The following is a 19,598-nucleotide window of genomic DNA, read 5'->3' as shown; positions in this document are numbered from 1 at the left end:
TGTGAACGACTAATGGCTTGTCAAAGCAAGCGCATAAAAAAAATAATCAAACTCCATATGTGTGTTGGTGTGTGTGTGTGTGTCCCCTCCATCTTTGTTGAGGGTTCACGTGAAGAGATGAGGGGTCTTGAAAACTGGATGACACAACATCCATCATTTCTTCCTGTATTTATTTTCTTTGAGATTCCAAGCTGTGTACTAGGGGAGGAGGATATTCGCCATACTACTCGCCCCGGCAGTGTCTCTCTCTTTCACCGCCATGAGCGTGGGTGGATAAGTGGATGTTTCAGCACGCAACCCACCATAAACATCGACATTGGTTTCGACAGATTGTTCAACATGTCATAAAGACATTAGTAAATCTGTCGATTTTAACTACACATGATTTAACTTTTTGCATACGAATATAACATTGTACACCGAACTTGGTAGTTAAAATAAAGCTGTTAGCTTAACAGCAGAGCTTTAAACGCCAGCAAACAAGAGCAAGGTATCAAGTCGGGACAATTAAACATTCTGCCGATTCAAATGACACTGAAATATGCTTTAAGACAGCTGGACACTGAATGTTGGAAAACACGCCACAAAATCCTATTAGCCTCTCATCCTGCAGAGGCTCAGCAAAAGGCACTTCCATTTAGCCATTTCCCTTCATCTCTGAATTTCCCTCTTCATCATTTTAATGGAATCCGTCTGCACTATTTTAGAAGAACAATCCGCGATGAGATAAAGAAAGAAAAAATATCTACAGATAGTTTTCATAATTCCCCTTTACTACCACGTTCTGAACAATCCTCATATAGTCCTCTGCTCACTCCTCATCCCTCCTCTTGAGAGTAGCACCACCACTCTATAACCCCCCCCCCCCCCCCCCCCCCCCCCCCGCACTAATTATCTTGGAAGCCCTTCTAAGTGTGTGTGTGAACTCCTCAATCACACTGGAACGATATCAGTCTGATCCTTTACTTGATTATTATTTTTTTTTCTATCATGCTGAATTTGAAATCCATCCCAATCCCATCGCTGGCTCTGTGAAGAGTGTTTGGTTAAGACCACGAGGGCTGATAGTTTCATAATACCTGCCGGTAGGGGTTTAAGATGTGGTCTGTGGGCATGATTGCACAGAGCCCCGACCCCTTTAAACCAGCAGTGCTGTTGAAGTAGCAGTGGATGGTGAGCAGTGTCCCCACCCCCCCCCCGTGCAAAAACTTTAGTTATTTTCTCTCTTGGCAGGACTGTCAAAAGTACTGAAGATTGTGATTGTGCGTGTGTGTGTGAGCGTATGTGTGTTTGTGTGTGTGGTTGTAAGTGTGTGCTAGTGCCTGTTTCATGCCAGAGGGAGGCTATGGCAAAATATTAAAAAGAAGCCCTGAGCAACGAGACAATTGGTATTACAATGTCAGGCGTCACTTTGACCTTCATTAAATGTGGCCAGACTCTCATCTGGGATGCTCTGTGCACACACACACACACACACACACAAACACACACACACACACAAAACTGTCAAAAATGAAGAGACTGGACAAACGGGGAGGAGTAGGAGAGGGTTGGGGGTAGACAGAGTTATCTGGGACTCAGAGATTGAATCTATTATTTAAAAGAGCTGATCATTTTCTTTGTATAGAAAATACTTTCCATGACCCTACTGAAAGTGACCTTTCAGTTTCAACGAGGACTTGAAACTGAGTCCACCCACAAGGCCTGGACATGTTGAAATGCCTCAGCCTCACAACCCTTTGTAGGATCCTGTTCTTCTGCATGTGATAGACAGATAAATCTGGTGCTGGCAGCCCGTTTAGTTATTTCCTCTCAGCGTCCGGCCTGTCAGACTCCATCCACCACCTCTCACCCTCTCTCCCCACACCTCAATCTCCCTCTCAACTAACAGTCTCCCGCGTTCCTTCTGCCTTTAGCTCTCCGTTTTGCTCCAGCAACCCCCTTCCTCCATCAATAGCTCTCTCCCTTATTAACGTCGGAGCGATGGCTTTACTGTGGCATGAGTGGGAGGCGAGAGTCAGCCTGGGCCACGTTGGGACAACTGTTGCACAAAGATTAAAGAGTATTAAGTAGAACAGTTCAGTCATACATATGCTCAAATTCCCTAGTCGCACGGTATGATTACCAAAAGTTGTAGACCGAAGATTGCTAGGATGATGTAGAGGCGTAATCTGTGTTATCTTGATCGACAAATAGGCCTCAAACACTAGGGCTGCCAAAATGATGCGGTGTGATAAATGTAGCAATGGTTAGATGACATTCGATACCAGAGGAAGGGATTAGCATCTAACAAGGGACAGGCCCTGTAATATATTCAGCAGGTCGAAGGTTCCTCTTGTTTGATTAATGTAGATTATCTGAAAACATGTTGAATACGAAGACATTGGCCGACATGGATGTATTAATTTCCAGTTTGGTGTTTTTAGTGTTAATGTTCTCTGTGCATTAATAAATAATGATGAATTAGGTTTCTTTAAGGTTTGCTAGGAATAATGTTTGAGAGTACAATTCAGCTCATGACAATGTATGAATATTCTTCATACATTGACTGAACATTTCATTAATATAGTTTGTCATCCTAACCTTACAAAGCAGGATTATAAAATGTTATAAAATGTGTAGTATAACCTTAGCTCAATGATTCTACCCCACACTACACATTAAACTACGCCAGATAGAGTGAAATAATAAGAAAATAATATGAGAAAAATCGTTTATCAAAGCCAATGCCATCTATCTGAGCCAATTCCTTTGTTTACATTTTTGGGCCATTTTCAGTAATATGTGTGTGTGCATGTTATGTTAATTGTGTTTTAGTATGTCTGCTCCCTTTTCAAGACATGTTGTCCTTAAAGAAAAGTCCTGGGGCCTTGAGGGATAGTTTGGCTGGGATAGCACACGGTCTTTGATTTTTCACCTTGTTTTGCTTGTTTACAACAATATTCTATATTTTTGGAATATTTGGTTGAATTGGTTATGGAACCAGGATCGTTAGTAAACAAAGATATATTTTTTTTTTGCGTCTCATATATACCAAGGAAGCCCAAGGGCGATTTGCAATAAGGAAAAAACAATGGATATCTTAGTCACTACACCAACCATAACCAATGAACCATGTTTTAAGCGTGGTCTAAATAAAAAAGGAGCAAACACTCTTACTTCAGTGCCTTTATTAGCTTTCCTTCATTTCCTAAACACAAAAAGTTATTTGAATATTATTTTATTGTTACCTGAACTAAAAGTGCATATAATAGCTGAATTATTTTGGCTTCTTAATGCGACATGCCTGCATTGGTAAAACCCATCACAAACATAAAAAACGCAATAAATACAGATGCAACAGCAGTCAAATTAAAGTTCTGTGCAAAGGTCTCTTACATCAGCCAAGCTATCATGTTAATGCAAGAAAGAACCAATTTGCCTCAAAGTAGCCTGGCAGACTCTTTGAATAAGGGTGCAATTTGCCAAGGCTGCACCAATACTTGAGCAAACGGAAGTCATTGTGTTGCAATGCTTTGATGGGATTAGAAAAAGCAAGCACTTGCAAGTGTCATTTCAATTTCTTTAGCCAACAGTTTTTGTTTTCCCTCCCAGCTTTCCTCTACCATTTGAATTAGAGTGCCCGCATCTAAAGGCACTGCCCTTTGCCTTCTTTGAATCAGCGGATTCATGTATATACCTCAAAAGACCCAACACCATGGCAATGAAAACTCTATCGGTAGAAAAAGCACCACTTAATTTGGGAACAGAGGACATGCAAGAACAACAGAAGTAGAGAGTGAGAGTGGACGAGAAAACATGATAACTTTAGACTATTATCTTGCATGTGAATAATGCATAATAGATGTGAATACTGATTAAAAATCATTCGACTATAATTCTGTTATGGACTGATTGGGACCAAAATGGAATCAATTAGTGCATTAGTCTAGCATTGAATATGCAAGCTTACAAGATAAAAAAAACTAAATAGGCCAAAATACCCTTCTTAGCAAGGGGAAAGATGAGGAACTTCCAATGGCCACACTGCGTTACACACTTTGTCTTCCTGTCCCCTAAAATCAATGTTTTAATAACAAGTATAGTGTTCAAATTGATCGTGAAAAGGGAATCTGAGGACAAAAGCTTCCGCCAAAGTGGGAGTCCATGGAGAATAGAGGGCAAGTCTATTCATTTCTAGTCATCAGTAAGCCAATCATATATGTTGACAAACGCCTTATACATTTAACTGCACCACTTCTAGGGGCCCACAGAAGATTCTGAGCAAGACTGTGATTACGATGTCAACAACAAGAGGCCCGCGGCCTCATCAATTATCTTGGATAACGGAGATTCTAGCACCAATCTCATTACGTGCAGAGGTAGCCAAATGTGGTGAAGGAGGGGGTGTTTCAGGAAAAGGCTTCACATGTCTAGACATGGGTTTGCCTCATTTATTTGTAAACAACAAAGAATCAAATTGTTATGGGAAGTATTAGGCGTTAGATGAGGCATACGGTTCACCTGCAAAATCACTCACACTGTTGGTCTCAGGGCAAGGAGCGCTCTGTGAAAACAGCTTGCTATAAAACCACGTCACAAATGTTGAATGTTGTCACCTTGGAATACAAATGCCTCTTTTAATCCTTTTAAGCAAGACATATTCTTAAAGAAATAAAAAAAAAAAAAAAAAAAAAGCAGCATAGGAAATCTTAGCAACATTTAGAAATGGGGGGATGAAATGGCGGAAGGACATTTAAAAAAAAAAACATGCAAGACCTTCAAAGACCAGAAGGGTTTAAGAACTCAACAGTGGCAAGCTGACTTCGATAATCACAGACTTCGATAATCACAGACAAATGGTCTATTGAAGACACACACACACACACACACACACACACACACACACACACACACACACACACACACACACACACACACACACACACACACACACACACACACACACACACACACACACACACACACGCACGCACGCACGCACGCACGCTTAGCATAGTCACAGAAATAAATCAATCTTCTGCCCTGCAGACCTTCGGGTGACCCATGCATGACTCATAGAGAACAGACTGTGGGAGATGAGTCAATGCTTCATGTGGGGGCTTTGGGGACATCTGAGGGGAGTGTGGCCTGTGTTCCCTGTCTTCTACGTCCATTGGGGTGCATCAATACATGCAGCTAGATATGTCACATCTAGCTCGCTAACAGGTGTTGCCTGGGGTATAGGCGAGACGTTTTTGTGACAGCTTTTCTGTCAATATGGTGTCTTAAACAAGTCCCAACATGGACTCCGCCACAGTAATGCCCCGATCACCAAATCCATTTGGCAGAGCTAGAGAACATATATTTAGTATGGTAGGATATCGATTAAATCATTCCTTTTTAACTAGTTCCTCTTACAGCCTTTGGTGGCCTTTCGCCTTAGGTAGTGGCATAATAGCACACCACCATTCCAAGTCAACCGAAAGACATAAAGGGATTTAATTCTGGTAATACAAAGCAAATAATATTTTCTTTGTTCAATTTGGATATCAGTGGCGAGCTTATCTGCATATAATTTATTTTGAGAGGTCCTGATCAAACTCTTTCATAAATGATCTATTGAATTTTATTTACAAGTTATAAAGGATTGAATACGAGTATGGTTTTCAATTCCGGCCTTGAATGAATTATGGATGAATTCTGCCACTTGGAGCGAAAATCGAACAAACAATGCTGACGCTACGTAGAAGGCCAATCCTCACCCTCAAACCGGTCGCTTAAAAAAACATTGGGTGATGGTAATACATTTAATGACGTCACGGATGATGGCTGGTACAACTTCTGAGACAGCACAGAGCCTGGGTCGGAAACTAAATATTGAGGAAGGAGTTACGCCTTGCTACCTGTTTCGCTACAGAGATTTTCAACCAAAGAAACTAATCTTTTGTGGATGAAGCTTTAAGAAGGGAATTTTAATACATGTACGTCTACAGCGGCCAGTGTACATTGTGTTGATAGGAAACCTTTACAGACACTTTTTAATTTTTACTACTGCTTGAGTTTGTATACGCTGAAAATTACCAATGATGTACAGAGCCCCGCCTACAGCAGCATGATTGGTCAAAACAACCATGAGTCCAAAGAAATGAAATGCCCTGTTCACCTAGATTTGAGCTTGTTTGCGATCAGAATTTGGATGAATGAATCTGATTTGTGAACCAAAGTACCCATGTTACTTTCCTTACGTTTATGTTAGGGCTGGTGGATTTATGTGTGCATCTCCACCCCCCTTGATTCCAACATCCCCATGGATTAAGGTACCTGTGTGCGCAAAATCTCTCCTTTGGTGAGCTGCATGTCCCCAGTGAGCTCTTTGACACTGATGCCCAGCGGCTCCAGGCGCTTACTGAAGTATTTAGTCATCTCAGCTGCCAGGGCCTTCATAGGAGCCACATAGACGATCTACAGCAGGAGAGAGAATGAGAGAGAGAGAAATGTAGAGTGTGAGAGAGGGAGAGAGGGAGAGAGAGAGCCATATAGAGAGTGAGAGAGAGGGAGAGATATATAGAGTGAGAGAGAGTGAGAGAGTGAGAGAGAGGCGGAAGGCAGGGGGCATTGAGGGAGGGGAAGATGAGGGGAAGAGAGAAAGAGGCAAGGGAAGGACAGAAGGATGGAGGGAAGTAGGGAGGGAGAAGGACACTAATGATAAATGAGCCAACGTTGTGCTATCATTTGTTCCCTGGCAACCAGCACAAATCACAATTTATTGAGAAATATGACGCCAGCCCATTGGATGGAGAAAGTTTAATGGTGATGTATGAAAAGTGGGCTACCGTCACTGGCGGGTGCCGGCTGTGGCAGCCGTTAATGTTTGAATGCGGGTGGGCATGTTGTGAGTGTGTGCTTCTGTGTGTATTTCAGTGTTTGAGTGTGCACGTTTGCGAGTGTGTGCACAGAAGTTTACGAGGAAGATTTCTGATGTCTTCATAATGCCATCGTTCGTGTGCCCGTCTGTGTATGCATATATCTGAGCATGCTTGCCTGCGCATGAACATTTGTGCGATAAGTGTGTGTGTGTCCACAGCAATCAGAACCTTGAACGCGTCCTTCTTGAGGACGCCGCCGGGCTGCACGTGCTGCCGGATCTCGTGGAGGACGCAGAGCATGGCGATGTTGGTCTTGCCGGCACCGGTGGGCGCGCAGATCAGCAGGTTCTCGTTGGTGTTGTAGGCCGTCTCGAACACGATGGACTGGATGCGGTTCAGACGCTCCATCCCCTTGAACACCAGCTGCCCGATCTGGGTACACACGTGCACACGCACACACACACACACACACACACACACACACACACACACACACACACACACACACACAAAGGGAGATAGAGAATGGCGGAAATAATGAGTTTCTGAATCAACCATTATTCTATGCTCGTGTTCTAAGCAAATTAGCAGGAGCATATTTTAACATTTTTCAGCAGTGTAAACGGTGATTGCATTTCATAATTATTATCTTGCAGGGAGAAACAACCCAAAACGATTTCAGCGCTCAAAGTGTAATGCGATCAGCGTTGTGTGGAGAGTGAACAGCTGTCCATGGAGTCCATGATTGAGAAGTTACTTCCTTCTACCAGGCCAACAAGGCCAGAGGTTTATGTAGAGGCGGGCACAGTGTGTGAGTGGTGGAAACAGCTGTCACTCAGGGCTGATCTTTACATGGCCTCACTGTGGCAAAATTGGGTGGACAACAACCTTCCATCTAGCAGTGCTTCAGATACGTAGAACGTTGGTATCTCCCTGAAGGGCAGATGGAGCCACCAATAGACACAGCATGTGTAAAAGATCAAACTGCGGTCAGCCCAAGCGGCAGCCAATGCGATTTGATACATGTATAGGGTCAAAATGGCTCAATACTAACATCTCTGGACTTGTTATGGAGAGGTCCCTCTTGATGGTTTTATTTCATTAAAAAGATATTAAGGAATGAGTATTAACGAGTTTGGCCATAGAGTACTGCCAGGCAGCTTTTCAATTCCCGCCCTCAATGTGCCAAATATGGATCGTTTCCGCTGCTGGTTGCAAAATTCACAAGCCACAGCGCCAATAAAGGCGAAATCAACGTCTCCATAATGGCAGTGTGTAAACCAACGGGAGACGTCACGGGCGCTACGTCCGTATTGTTTACAGTCTATGCTTCAGCCACCGCACGGGCAGCCAATTTCCTCCCATTGAAGGACAAACAGCTCTGATGCCTTCTGAGACGGAGCAAAGACAAATGGCCCCCTTCTGGACTGGGCGGGCTGCTCCGCCCTGCACGATGCGCCAGCTGATTCACCCAGTCTCCTCCGTGCCTCCCTCCCTCACGGATCTCTACCCTGCCTCGCTCCCTCCCTCTCCCTCGTCTCCACCTCTATCCTCAGCTCCAGGGTGGCTCGGGATGCCCAGAGCTTAGACAGCGGTATCATTTATTCAGGGATTCATTAGAAGCATGTCATCACTTTCCTCCTGCGCTCCTCCGTCTCGCTCCACCACCACTCATAGAAAGAAATAATTAAGGAGTGTGCGGCGGGCGGGGCACCAGCCTCAACTTCTGCTCTGCTCCTTGGAGTAGCAGGGGGGATGGGGGTTATTAATGCATCAAAGAGCAACTTTATTAAGACTCCACTTGAGATGCAAGGGCTGAATGAGGTATGTGGGTTTTTCAGAGGGATATTACATAGTAGGAGTCAATGGGGAGGGCGGAGTGTGGGGGGGGGCAGGCGCCATGTCTTCATGATTTGATGACATCCTGTTCAGCGGTTAACATCTTTCCACGCAGTCCATGGCCAGGTGTGCGACGCAAATTGCTGGTTTCAATTAAACAAGCGTCTCGCCGTCAGACCTTGCGATAAAAGTGCTTTCTATTGTTTAGCTGCTAACGAGGCTAACGCGTCGTCAAAAGGAAGCAAACAAACATACCGCCTACGCGCTTGCCCGCCACACGCCCACACAGCCTCTGACTAAATGGGTAGGAATAATAATATTAGCCCGGTTCTCATCCCTGTTTTCAGTCTCAATGACTGCGGTGGCTGCTCTCCTGTTCCCTCTCTAAAAGAAAAGGGATGGCCCTCCTAGTTACCTCCGGCTCCCCCAAATGATTTCCCCCAAGGCCCAGGTCCGTGGAGTGACTACTTATAAATATTCATCCTGGTATTACGGACCACCAGGTTCCACCGGAGCTCTTCTCGCTATGCAGCCCCCCCCTCCTGCTCCTCTCTGGCGTCAGCGCGGCGACGCAAAAGCTCTGGCGTGATCGCTTGAGCGTCTTGGCCCTCGTTTTGATTTATCGACTTTGTCTGTTTGTAACGAGAAGCCAGTGTCCCTGCTCTCTTTAAACATGCTAATGCATGCAAATGTATGCCCGCCCCAATGTTCACCTTGCAGTAAAGCACACATGTTGTAAATAGGAAGTCCCCTCCTTTTTAATGGTCTTGGAAAATAGCTTCCGTTTTTTTTTGAGGGGGGGGGGGGGGGGTTTTGCTTTTAATCTATTCAACCTGTCTTTCTTAAAAAATACTTGTGACTTCATTGTTATGGTAATTCATGTGCATGCCTCATCCAATTGGAGAAGCAGCCATTCCTTGCCATATGCCGTCTCTCGGGTGTGCTGAGTGTTTACGCCAGGAGGGCTAGTTACTGTACTGTGCGGGGTGGTTGGTGTCTGGCAGTAAACGCCGAAGTCCACAACGTCATAAAAAAACCTTTTTTGACGAGGGAAGCGTCACGGCCCACCTGGAAGAAATGTTGTGTCCTTTAGGAGGTTGTATAGTGGCGATACTAAGGATCTTACAACATTGTTAATGCTGAGTTTATTCTCGTTTACAGCATCACCAAGCTTCGTAAACCACCGACGTTTATAGTGAATCCATTGCTTTCTCGTCGCGCTGGAAACAGAAATCTCCCTAAACATTAATTTGCACTGTCTGGAAGCCATTTGGGAGGAAATGCAAATATCCCGCCTCCAGCACAACATTTAATGTATTTCTGTTTATTGAAATTCGCCATGAATACTTCTTTTTAAACAGGGACGGAAGTACCTTGAGCCTTGATCAGTCAGAAAATGCATTCTCAACCATTTTTAGAAGAGTACATATTAAGTAAGACTGAGAAACCCTTGTAAATATGCAACAATTCTGTCGTCTTATTTTGTGCCAATTAACTTATCTCAAATCAATCTGTCAGTGTCTGGACCTTGTGACTTGTCACTTTAACTTATATACACCGAAGCGCCACTTTGAGCTTCAAAATCCAATTTACATGACCTGGGGGAAGGCCAAGTCAATTACCCACAACCAGAGTTAGGCAGACTTACTTTTACATGGGAAGACTTAACTTCTTCATTGAAATTCAGGGTGAACAATGAATTCTTCAACATGGGTGTGCTGGTTTGGATTCCCCTGGTTCACTTACTCAAGACAAGCGTTTTGACATCATGTTGTGCGGATGTCCTATCGTATTTAGCCACAACCTAAGCCATTGAGTTACAATAACGGCAATGATAGCTGAATCCCTGGACTGGAACACAAGTGCCAAATTCACGTCCCTCCTGATATTAATGCATATCAAAGTGCCCGACTGTGGTCATCATAAACCATCCCGGAGCACTACATTATGCACGATATTTAAACGCTGTCAGCGGATACACTGCCATGCCCAGCTGGCTAATAGAGGTCCATAAGCATCTGTGGTCAACCTTTCGGTGGCCGGGTTAAATAAAATATCAAATGAGAGCAGCTGTCGCCAGTTTAGGGCAGAACACATCTCTTAGTCCCAGCTGGCGTCCCATTGTGAAGGGCCTTCCATGCAAGAGGGGATACTGTGGTTGTTGTATGAAAAGGTACGCAAAGACATTTATACAATGTGGGGGGAAAGAATGACATGGATAAGAAAGCCGGCATAACAAAGTGCCTTCAGCGTTTTTGTGTTGGAGAGCAAGGGACAAGAGTGAGTGGACATGATTTTTCCTCAGTATGTAGCAACGGTGATCAGCAAAGCTTTCAGAGGAGGTGTTGGACCATTCAGGGGAGAGAGCTGTTTTCCCAGTCCGTCCCTCGGACTACTTCTGCCTATGCTGAGTGGATGAAAACTGACGGGCTCATTAACAAAGTGGATACACAGCCTCTGGCCATATGGACAAACTGGGAGGAATGGGAATAGCCTGCCAATCCAACAGCCACTTAAAACACTCTAATTGGCCCCACAAAGATCGCAGTAATTATTCAACACCTATATCTAAATACCAACTGCATGTCCTTTGGTACCAGGATGCGCGGGTATCACTTCAACTAATTCAACTATAGATGCAGTTTGTATTCTAGTGACTTTTTTTACTGTACATTACAGCATGATCGGTCGTATGAGTCTATAGAAGCCTGCCTCACTAATTAAATCCCCCAGTATCCGTAATGGAAAGCTAAGAGATATAATTGTTGTCATTTTCACGCTATCCTTTTAATTACTTTCTGGTTCCGTTTCATTCCATTTGCATTGACTCCGTGATCAACTTTTAATTGGCAGATTTAGCAAAGAGCTTATCGGTCCTCTCCAAGCCTACGCACAGGGTACAAAATTACCTGGCCAAACACAAAAATAACACTCACACACACACACGCACACACACACACACACACACACACACACACACAAACAGAAGCACACACACAACCACACCAGATGCATGGCGGCGTTTGATGGAGTGAGATGCAGATGCAGCAAACAGGAGGCCCATTCATTTCCCTACGGATCAGCAGCAGGAAGCGGCGGGGGGGGGGGATGGGGGAGAGAGGGAAAAGGGAACAGGGAGAGAGCAGTGAGGCTGGCCAGGAGATAGTAAAAAGGGAACACGAGAGGGAGAGCGAGGCCATCCATCACTTAATCCATGGGCACCTGCTGAAAAAGCACTAGACCCTCATGAGCCCTGCAAAAGCCCTACCAGGCGAGCATAGCCCCCCACCGTACCTTTGAGGGAAGGTTTCTGCATATACAGACAATATATATGCATACAGACAAAAAAGCGGCTGGAGTGTCCAGCCGTGGTTCCAGATGGAATAAACCTAGCCATCCGGCACCTTGCCCAAGCGCTGGTACACCTCAATGTTCCTCAGCGACCTGCGTCGTTGCCCAACATCCCCTGCACACGCTCCAGCTCCCAGATCGGGAACCTAGACACACACGCACACACACCCGCACACACACACATGTGGGATGTAAAAAGGGAACTCATCAAAAGTGAATTAGGAAACGCAATCAAGGTGGATTAATTATAGATGGCCCGCTGCTGCTCCACTCCTCTGGCCCATCTCGTGGGATCGGCAGGGCTGCCGGCCGGGAGGACGGGCCACACGTCAAACTTGGGAGAACCCGGGGGCTATTGACACCGGAGGCTGATAGAACCCGAATGACCACCCCCTCCCACTCTCCCAACTCCGCTGACTCCAGGTTATAGACCCCGGTCACCACCACGGCTTCTGGGAGTGCACGAGTGCAAAACACGTCACCCAGCCACTGAACTCCCCAGACTGCGTTTCTCCATTAGGGTCGTTCCCAGCGACACGATTCAGGCTGCAGGCAGGTCACAGGAGCGAGCAGGAGTACCCTTTTGCTCGAATGCTCGTGTGTATCATAAAACAGATAATAATACTTGAAAAAGACTGTGTGTGAACTGACTACATCAATTCTCCCAGTGGTATTTTTATATATATATATACAGAGTTGTTTCTTTTTCTATCGAGGGAGGGAAGATTACCCCTTCATCATTTTGCGTGTGAGACCCGAGCCGGATCAAATCAAACAGGTAAGAACTCCTTAAGGTATAATAACTGTGAGTGGGAGAGAGCAAATACACAATTTGAGCTCGGTGGGGTATGTTCACTCATCACTTATGCTCCTACTTTCATACACTTCCCCCATGAGGGGCTTCCCATTGCAGGAACAGACTTCACTGTGCTTCTGAATCTTTACTCAATGAAAACACATCCCCTACGGGAACTCCCCCCGTTCAGACTGACGCAAACCTTGAGTTATTTCCTATCAAAAGTGGACAAAAAACAGAAAAATGTATGCGTGTGTGTGTATTTATGTGTGAGTGTGTGCATGGCATGCCTGTGTGCGCATTTGTGTGCATCGGGCTTATGCCCCCATTTGAGCGACCACGGCTTGCGTTTTGAGGTGCTTTTAGTGCATGATTAGTCGCGTCAGCGCTACAATAGAAGCAACATTTGCACTCGCTCAGACAACATCCCCCCGCGGCCGCCCCACATATTTATTCGGATGAATTAAGAAGGCTTTTACCACAGCGGTGGCAGTGCGGCGCCACGGCCCTGATTCATTAGTTAAAAAGCACCCTAATAAATTCACCACTTTTAATGTTTCACGGCGCTATTAAAAGCACACCAGGCCCGCCGTGCCCCTGTTTCTCCCATTACAGCTTTCAATAAATGACAATCTGCGCTCTCCGGAAAGGGGTGTGTTGAGGGGAGACGGGAGAAAGAGAAAGCGCATCAGACATTTCCGTCTGCCTCACAAAGGGCTTGCTTAACAACACCTAAAGACTTATTAGCCATTGTGTAGAGGGCGCTTTAGACGAGCAAAGCACTTTGTTTTGGAGATGTACAGGGGCTTAAATTAATGAAAAGCAGAGCCACTTCGCGTGGACTCATTTACACTGCTCAGCACGAGGCTCCGTATCAATCTGTGGCTATCTGTTTCACAGGGACTTTTGTCAGTAGAGATGAAGGCAGGCGGCCTACTGCCGAGATCAGGGGAAAAAAACTGGATCGGACTGGAGGAGAAGGCAGACGAGACAGACAAGCCTTTTAGAAGATGAGAGCACACTGAGATGGCACCTCCGAGGCTTCTTGTTAGCCACTTAGTACCAGGATTTAGCAGGGTAGGGTGTGGGCAATAGTTCTGTATTGGTTTATAGGGGGATAATAATACAAATAATAAAAGTCAGGCTTTATTGATCGAAGCTCTGTAAAAGAGAACCACACACAAAACGTCCTTCTCGGTGGGATTCCTTAATTAATTGTTTCCTCCTCTCCAGGAAATTAGCTCCCAAGAGGGGGATAAATCCTCCTGATCCATTTTGACTCATTCCTCTAAATGGTAACGGAGAGAAGACTCAAACAATACCAACGGTTTCTGAGGAGGTATATTTACCTGTAGCCAATGTTTTACGTCCTCATTCACTCATTTAATGCTCTACAAGTCTACTTGCACATACTTCTGACAATATTGTACGATGGGCTGAACTTATGCTAACCTCAGCACAGCGTTGAAAGTACCGTGAGAATCAGACAAAGCTACGGTTGATCTTTTAAGAAATCTGGTGGATGTTAGCAAGCCACCGGCACATGTTTACCTTCTACCTCTGACAACATGTGAATGGATTTGCTTTACAGGGACTGGTGACTGGTGGTTCATAAGGATAACAGAAATGCACTTAGGACTGAAAACTATTCGGACTCCCCATTATCATTCATGACAATGTATTCCCTCTAGAAACAGTTTACCCCAGGTCAATCATAACACATAACAGTAATAAATTAGCATTAATAATACACCGAGCTAGATAGCCAGTTTGAGCTTGGACATCCTTTTTTCACACATTTGTTAAACTTCTGCCCAGAGCTAACTGACCAAATAAATATACTAGAGACACTCAACCGTAAAGTTCAGAAAATAATACTTCTTCGGAAAAGTGAGGAAGCCAGCGTGTTTGGTGGGGGCACAGACAGATAATTGCTATAGATTACATATCATGCTGGTCAGCATCTCCAAACGGTGAATGGAGGGGGCGCGGGCACCGACGCTGTCAGCGCCAGAGAACCCAGGCGTGACCGTCTTGCATGCATAATGCTGCTCCAACAAAACTGCACTCCTGTGCTTATGCATACAACTGTATGCCTAATGGACACATTAATAGTCAAGTACTAAAGGAGCACTGATGAAAATTGCAATTGACAGGCAGCACTCCCACACACACACACACACACACACACACACACACACACACACACACACACACACACACACACACACACACACACACACACACACACACACTTTAAAAACTGTGAAAACAACAGGAGTGAATGTGTAGGCAAGTCTGAGGCATGCCCACATCAATTGGTCATGGCGTCCTCATCTGCATACAGAGAAATACACACACACACACACACACACGCACACGCACACAAACACACACACACACACACAAACAGCCGAGTGACCCCTGTTTACAATGGCACTCATTAGCATGAGTGACAGGAAGGTTAAGAGCAGTGAACAGTTACATGGGTCACATGAAGTGCGGCAAAAATTGATCGGTTTACGGCCAACGGATCCAATGGGAGGGCGACTTCATAAACAAAAGGCCAGATTTACAAAAGAAAGGACAACTCTTTGGTAGCACTAGATATTTACTCGTTCTGCTGCGATGATGGATGACAAAGTCCACTCTCCTGGACAGGATGGGCGCAATGACTTTCAGAGACAATGATGTGTGCAGACTTGTGCCGCAGTCATCTCCGTCCTCTGGCCTCCCCTCTCCCAAACGACCCATGGGGAGGTGGGGGGTGGATTGAACACCTGTCTGTACGGCCAGCTGACCCCTATAGGGGTGAAGTCTGCTGGACCAGGAGGATAGATGTGTGTGTTTGTGTGTGTACTTGGATGTGTGTTTGTGTGTGTGTGTGTGTGTGTGTGTTTGTGCCTGTGGGTTTGTATGTGCGGGTATGCTTGTATGTGTGTCGGTGGCGGTGCGGGTGTGTGCATGTGCCAGTCAACATGTCAATCAGACTGACAGGTCATTGTGTCTGCTGACAGTTGGCTGAGAGCTACAGCACTTCCATTAAAAGAGAACATCACTCACTGGTCATTACAGTCCCAGGCCTCTGGTACCTACTGAAGAGGAGGCGGCTAGAGACTGTGTACACATTTAGATACCACCAAACTGACCAGACAACGTTGCAATTACAGGCACGTGGTATACCGTTCGAAAGTGGCAGAAAAACATGGTATTCCACGTGTCCTTTAATTAAAATATTTAATCGCGATTAATCGCATTAATGCCATAGTTAACTTGCGAATAATCTCAAATAATCGCAATTTTTTTTTCATTCTAAATATCCCTTGATTTCATGCTGCTAGCCATTTATTGAGATCAGAGTGTTGAGAAGGACAGTAATAAAATATATTTGGTACGATGGATATAAGAAGAGAGACCCGCAGTGAATTCAACCCGGTCCACTTAGGTGCATGACAGTGGTGGGCCTACTGTAAAACTTCAATAGCCCACGCTTGTATTTGTTTCAATCACTGAACTTTCGAACAAAACTCTTGCTCAGCAAAGATGGGAAATACTATAACATTTATTATTTAAATCAGTATGAATATTCCTACCGTACGTAGGCCTATACACATTACCAGGCTATCACATTTCACACACACACACACACACACACACACACACACACACACACACACACACACACACACACACACACACACACACACACACACACACACACACACACACACACACACACACACACACGTTGGCGGAGTGGTAATCGGGAGAGTCGGGAGAATACCCGGTGGGCCGTTAACGTTTTGGGGCTGTCGGGCTGATTACTGCGGGATAACATTATTGCGTTTATAAAAGTTCCTTGCAGCAGCATCTGGCAGTCTGAGCTGTGCGCCCGCAACCTCTCACTCACAGAACAGCCGCAACACTCACTGTCAGCGTCGCAACCAAGTCAATTAGTGTAACTGAGCGGCCCCTCCCGAAGTGGTACAGCCCAGGTGTGCCTGGAACTGCGATTGGTCAGAAAGCCGTAACAGCTAACGACAACATTGATCTCTCGTGCAGGCTCGAACAGAGTGACACACAAACACACACACACACTTTTAAGTGTGTGTGTGTTTACGGATACGGAGCGGGTGAGTTTTTCACCCGCTCCGTATCCTCCGTATCCTGTGCGCCATGCTTGTTGTTTCGTTTCCGGTGTAGCTATTTCCTGTATGGTGTTGTAGTTTTTCTAATGTGACTAGTTGTTGCTAGACAGCAGGTGAAAAAACGACAACGTTTGCCAAGCCGAAAGAGTGTTAATCACGCAATGAAAAAATTAACGCTGTTAAAATTGGTCTGCGTTAACGCCGTTAATAACGCGTTAAAGTGACAGCACTAATATATACATATATTTACACATAAATATATATATATATATATATATATATATACCTTTCAGCCTATAGTTGTATACTTCATTTCTTACCTCATCAAGTTGGGAGATGTAAATAGGTTTCTCCTCCATGCCAAGGCTCTTGGGGTCGTTGGGTGGAATCTCCACCTCCTCGTACATCTTGTTGTTTTCCCTCTTGATGCCCTCTGGCAGCAGCAGCTGAACGCCATAAACGTGCACATTAACACAAATCCAAGGTAGCACGGATAAAATGACCTTCCACCACTCAAAAAAGGATCATATATTTGAAGCACTGCAAACCTGCCGTGGCCGACAACCCGTTTGCCAGAATATATTATTATTTTGGCAATCAACCAAGGGGCATTAAAGAAACCTCCATTAATTCCAATATCTGGATTCTCCCTTTCTCTCCACTAGGCGGGACACACCTAGCAGAGGTCTGTGTTCATCTGCCAGAGGTTTAGAGAAAGTTGGATTTAAAATGAGGAGATCCTAAAACCTGGATTGAAGCAAAGGTTTCTGGGTTATCTGGTGGGAGATGTCACGAAATAGGCACGCTGGCACAGTGATATGTGCTCCGATGCCCTTTCCGTAGAGGATCAGGGCTTGATTCAAAATGAAGGAACATTTCACTGGTAAAAGGCAAGAAGTTGGCCTATATGGAAGATTAAACAGGAGACATCCGAAGCCCTTCGGCACACCAGAATCTGTGCAGATTTGTCTCAGAGTATCATGGAACACCAAATATTCTGAGGTAAAAATGTAAGGAGGTTGCTCGTACTGTGTTGAATTAAATATCCCTCACGAGATTAATAAAGTCTTATCTTATCCTGCTAGCATTTGTTCTGTAATACACCTTTGTTGTGCAACAAGGTGACATCCCAGTGAGAAGGATGAGTGTGTGGATGTATTTATAAATGTGTGTGTGTGTGTGTGTGTGTGTGTGTGTGTGTGTGTGTGTGTGTGTGTGTGTGTGTGTGTGTGTGTGTGTGTGTGTGTGTGTGTGTGTGTGTGTGTGTGTGTGTGTGGAATGTTATTACTCTCTTATTCTACAGTCCATTTCAGATGCAGTTTCTCCCTCCTGTAAAGCGGGCCTCACCTTGGCTCCTCCGACAAACGCTGGGCTCTTGGCCGCCTCGGCATAGCAGTCGTACACGTTTGGGTAGCGGACACGCTCGTAGACGCGCTCCCTGCCGAACACAGGCTCCCGGCGTGCGGTCAGCAGGGCCTGTTCTCTGGGGGCCCCCCAAGGAAACAGAACATCAACAATAGACAATGCTGGACCAAGCGCACAGGAAAAGATGACACCAGTGAAGCCTGTCTCATCTCCGAGGTGTATGTTTGTATTTGAGGAGGAGTGCCTGTTTGACGGATTTAATGACACCGGTGAGCCACAGCGGTGGGGAGCATTACCTCTCCGCTAATCTATTCCTTCACACTCTGGTACAATTCGGTTTTTAATTAAACACATCGTTGCCCCTTTTTTTCCCCCTCCTAAGATTGTATTAAAAAAAAAGTTGCTAAGGAGCACACACACACACACACACACACACACACACACACACACACACACACACACACACACACACACACACACACACACACACACACACACACACACACACACAGAGAGACAGACAGACAAACACACACTCAGACACACACACACACACACACAGTGTTATGAAAGGCAGTGAAACATAAAGGAAACCAAGTGATGGGCTCGTCCATTAGTCTCAGACATAACAGGTAAAATGACCAACAGAGAACCAAACAGAGAAAAAGTGGCTGAGATGGGTTAAGGCCAGCAAACAGATGACTTTGAGGAATGGCAATCTGGCTACCTCTGCGACCTCATCTCCTTGGGGTCAAAGTTGAAGGACATGTCTGAGGGGTCATCCTCTGGCCCCTTTCCTTTCTTCCTCTCCCTCTTCTCCCCTCTGCGGTAGACTTTCATCTGCTGCCTCTCCTGCTCCGATTGGATGATCACCTGACAGCCAAAGTTTGGCTTGCTGGCCTCTCCCCCGCTCCGGCCGCCGTCTGGGAAGGAAGGCAGAGGCTCAGACCAACACAGGGAAATCAAAGCACAGCAACAGCAGGGATATTTTCATAAAAACTAAACAATAATATTCTATGCAACACAATTAATGATAATGCTCATGAGTTAGGTGTAAACGATACCCTTCTATTTTTGAAAAAAAATGTATGACGTCATTACATTGTGATATGATATTGATTCACGATATACATGCAACTGTATCACCGTAAAAAAAACAATGGCTGTAAACATTAAGTGAGAAAAATCATCGCATATCGTGCAATAAAATAATATGAAAAATAATGAGAGCTCGTCCACGAGGATTTCATC

At 45.1% G+C, this 19,598-nt stretch overlaps 1 protein-coding gene across 1 annotated transcript in view; it reads right to left on the bottom strand.

The window, feature by feature from the left end:
* ascc3 (activating signal cointegrator 1 complex subunit 3) overlaps positions 1–19,598 on the bottom strand; it is a 98,827-nt gene that overhangs the window by 56,321 nt on the left and 22,908 nt on the right. Inside the window, exons 6-10 of the mRNA XM_056601394.1 lie at positions 19,075–19,270; positions 18,330–18,465; positions 17,303–17,428; positions 7,077–7,280; positions 6,304–6,444 (exon numbers count right to left, since the gene is read on the bottom strand). Of these exons, the coding sequence (XP_056457369.1) occupies positions 6,304–6,444; positions 7,077–7,280; positions 17,303–17,428; positions 18,330–18,465; positions 19,075–19,270 (803 nt within the window). The remainder of the gene's footprint in view (positions 1–6,303; positions 6,445–7,076; positions 7,281–17,302; positions 17,429–18,329; positions 18,466–19,074; positions 19,271–19,598) is intronic.

Source organism: Gadus chalcogrammus, chromosome 11 (genome assembly GCF_026213295.1).
Source record: "Gadus chalcogrammus isolate NIFS_2021 chromosome 11, NIFS_Gcha_1.0, whole genome shotgun sequence".
NCBI lineage: Eukaryota > Metazoa > Chordata > Actinopteri > Gadiformes > Gadidae > Gadus > Gadus chalcogrammus.
This window is presented reverse-complemented; position numbering and strand designations above follow the sequence as displayed.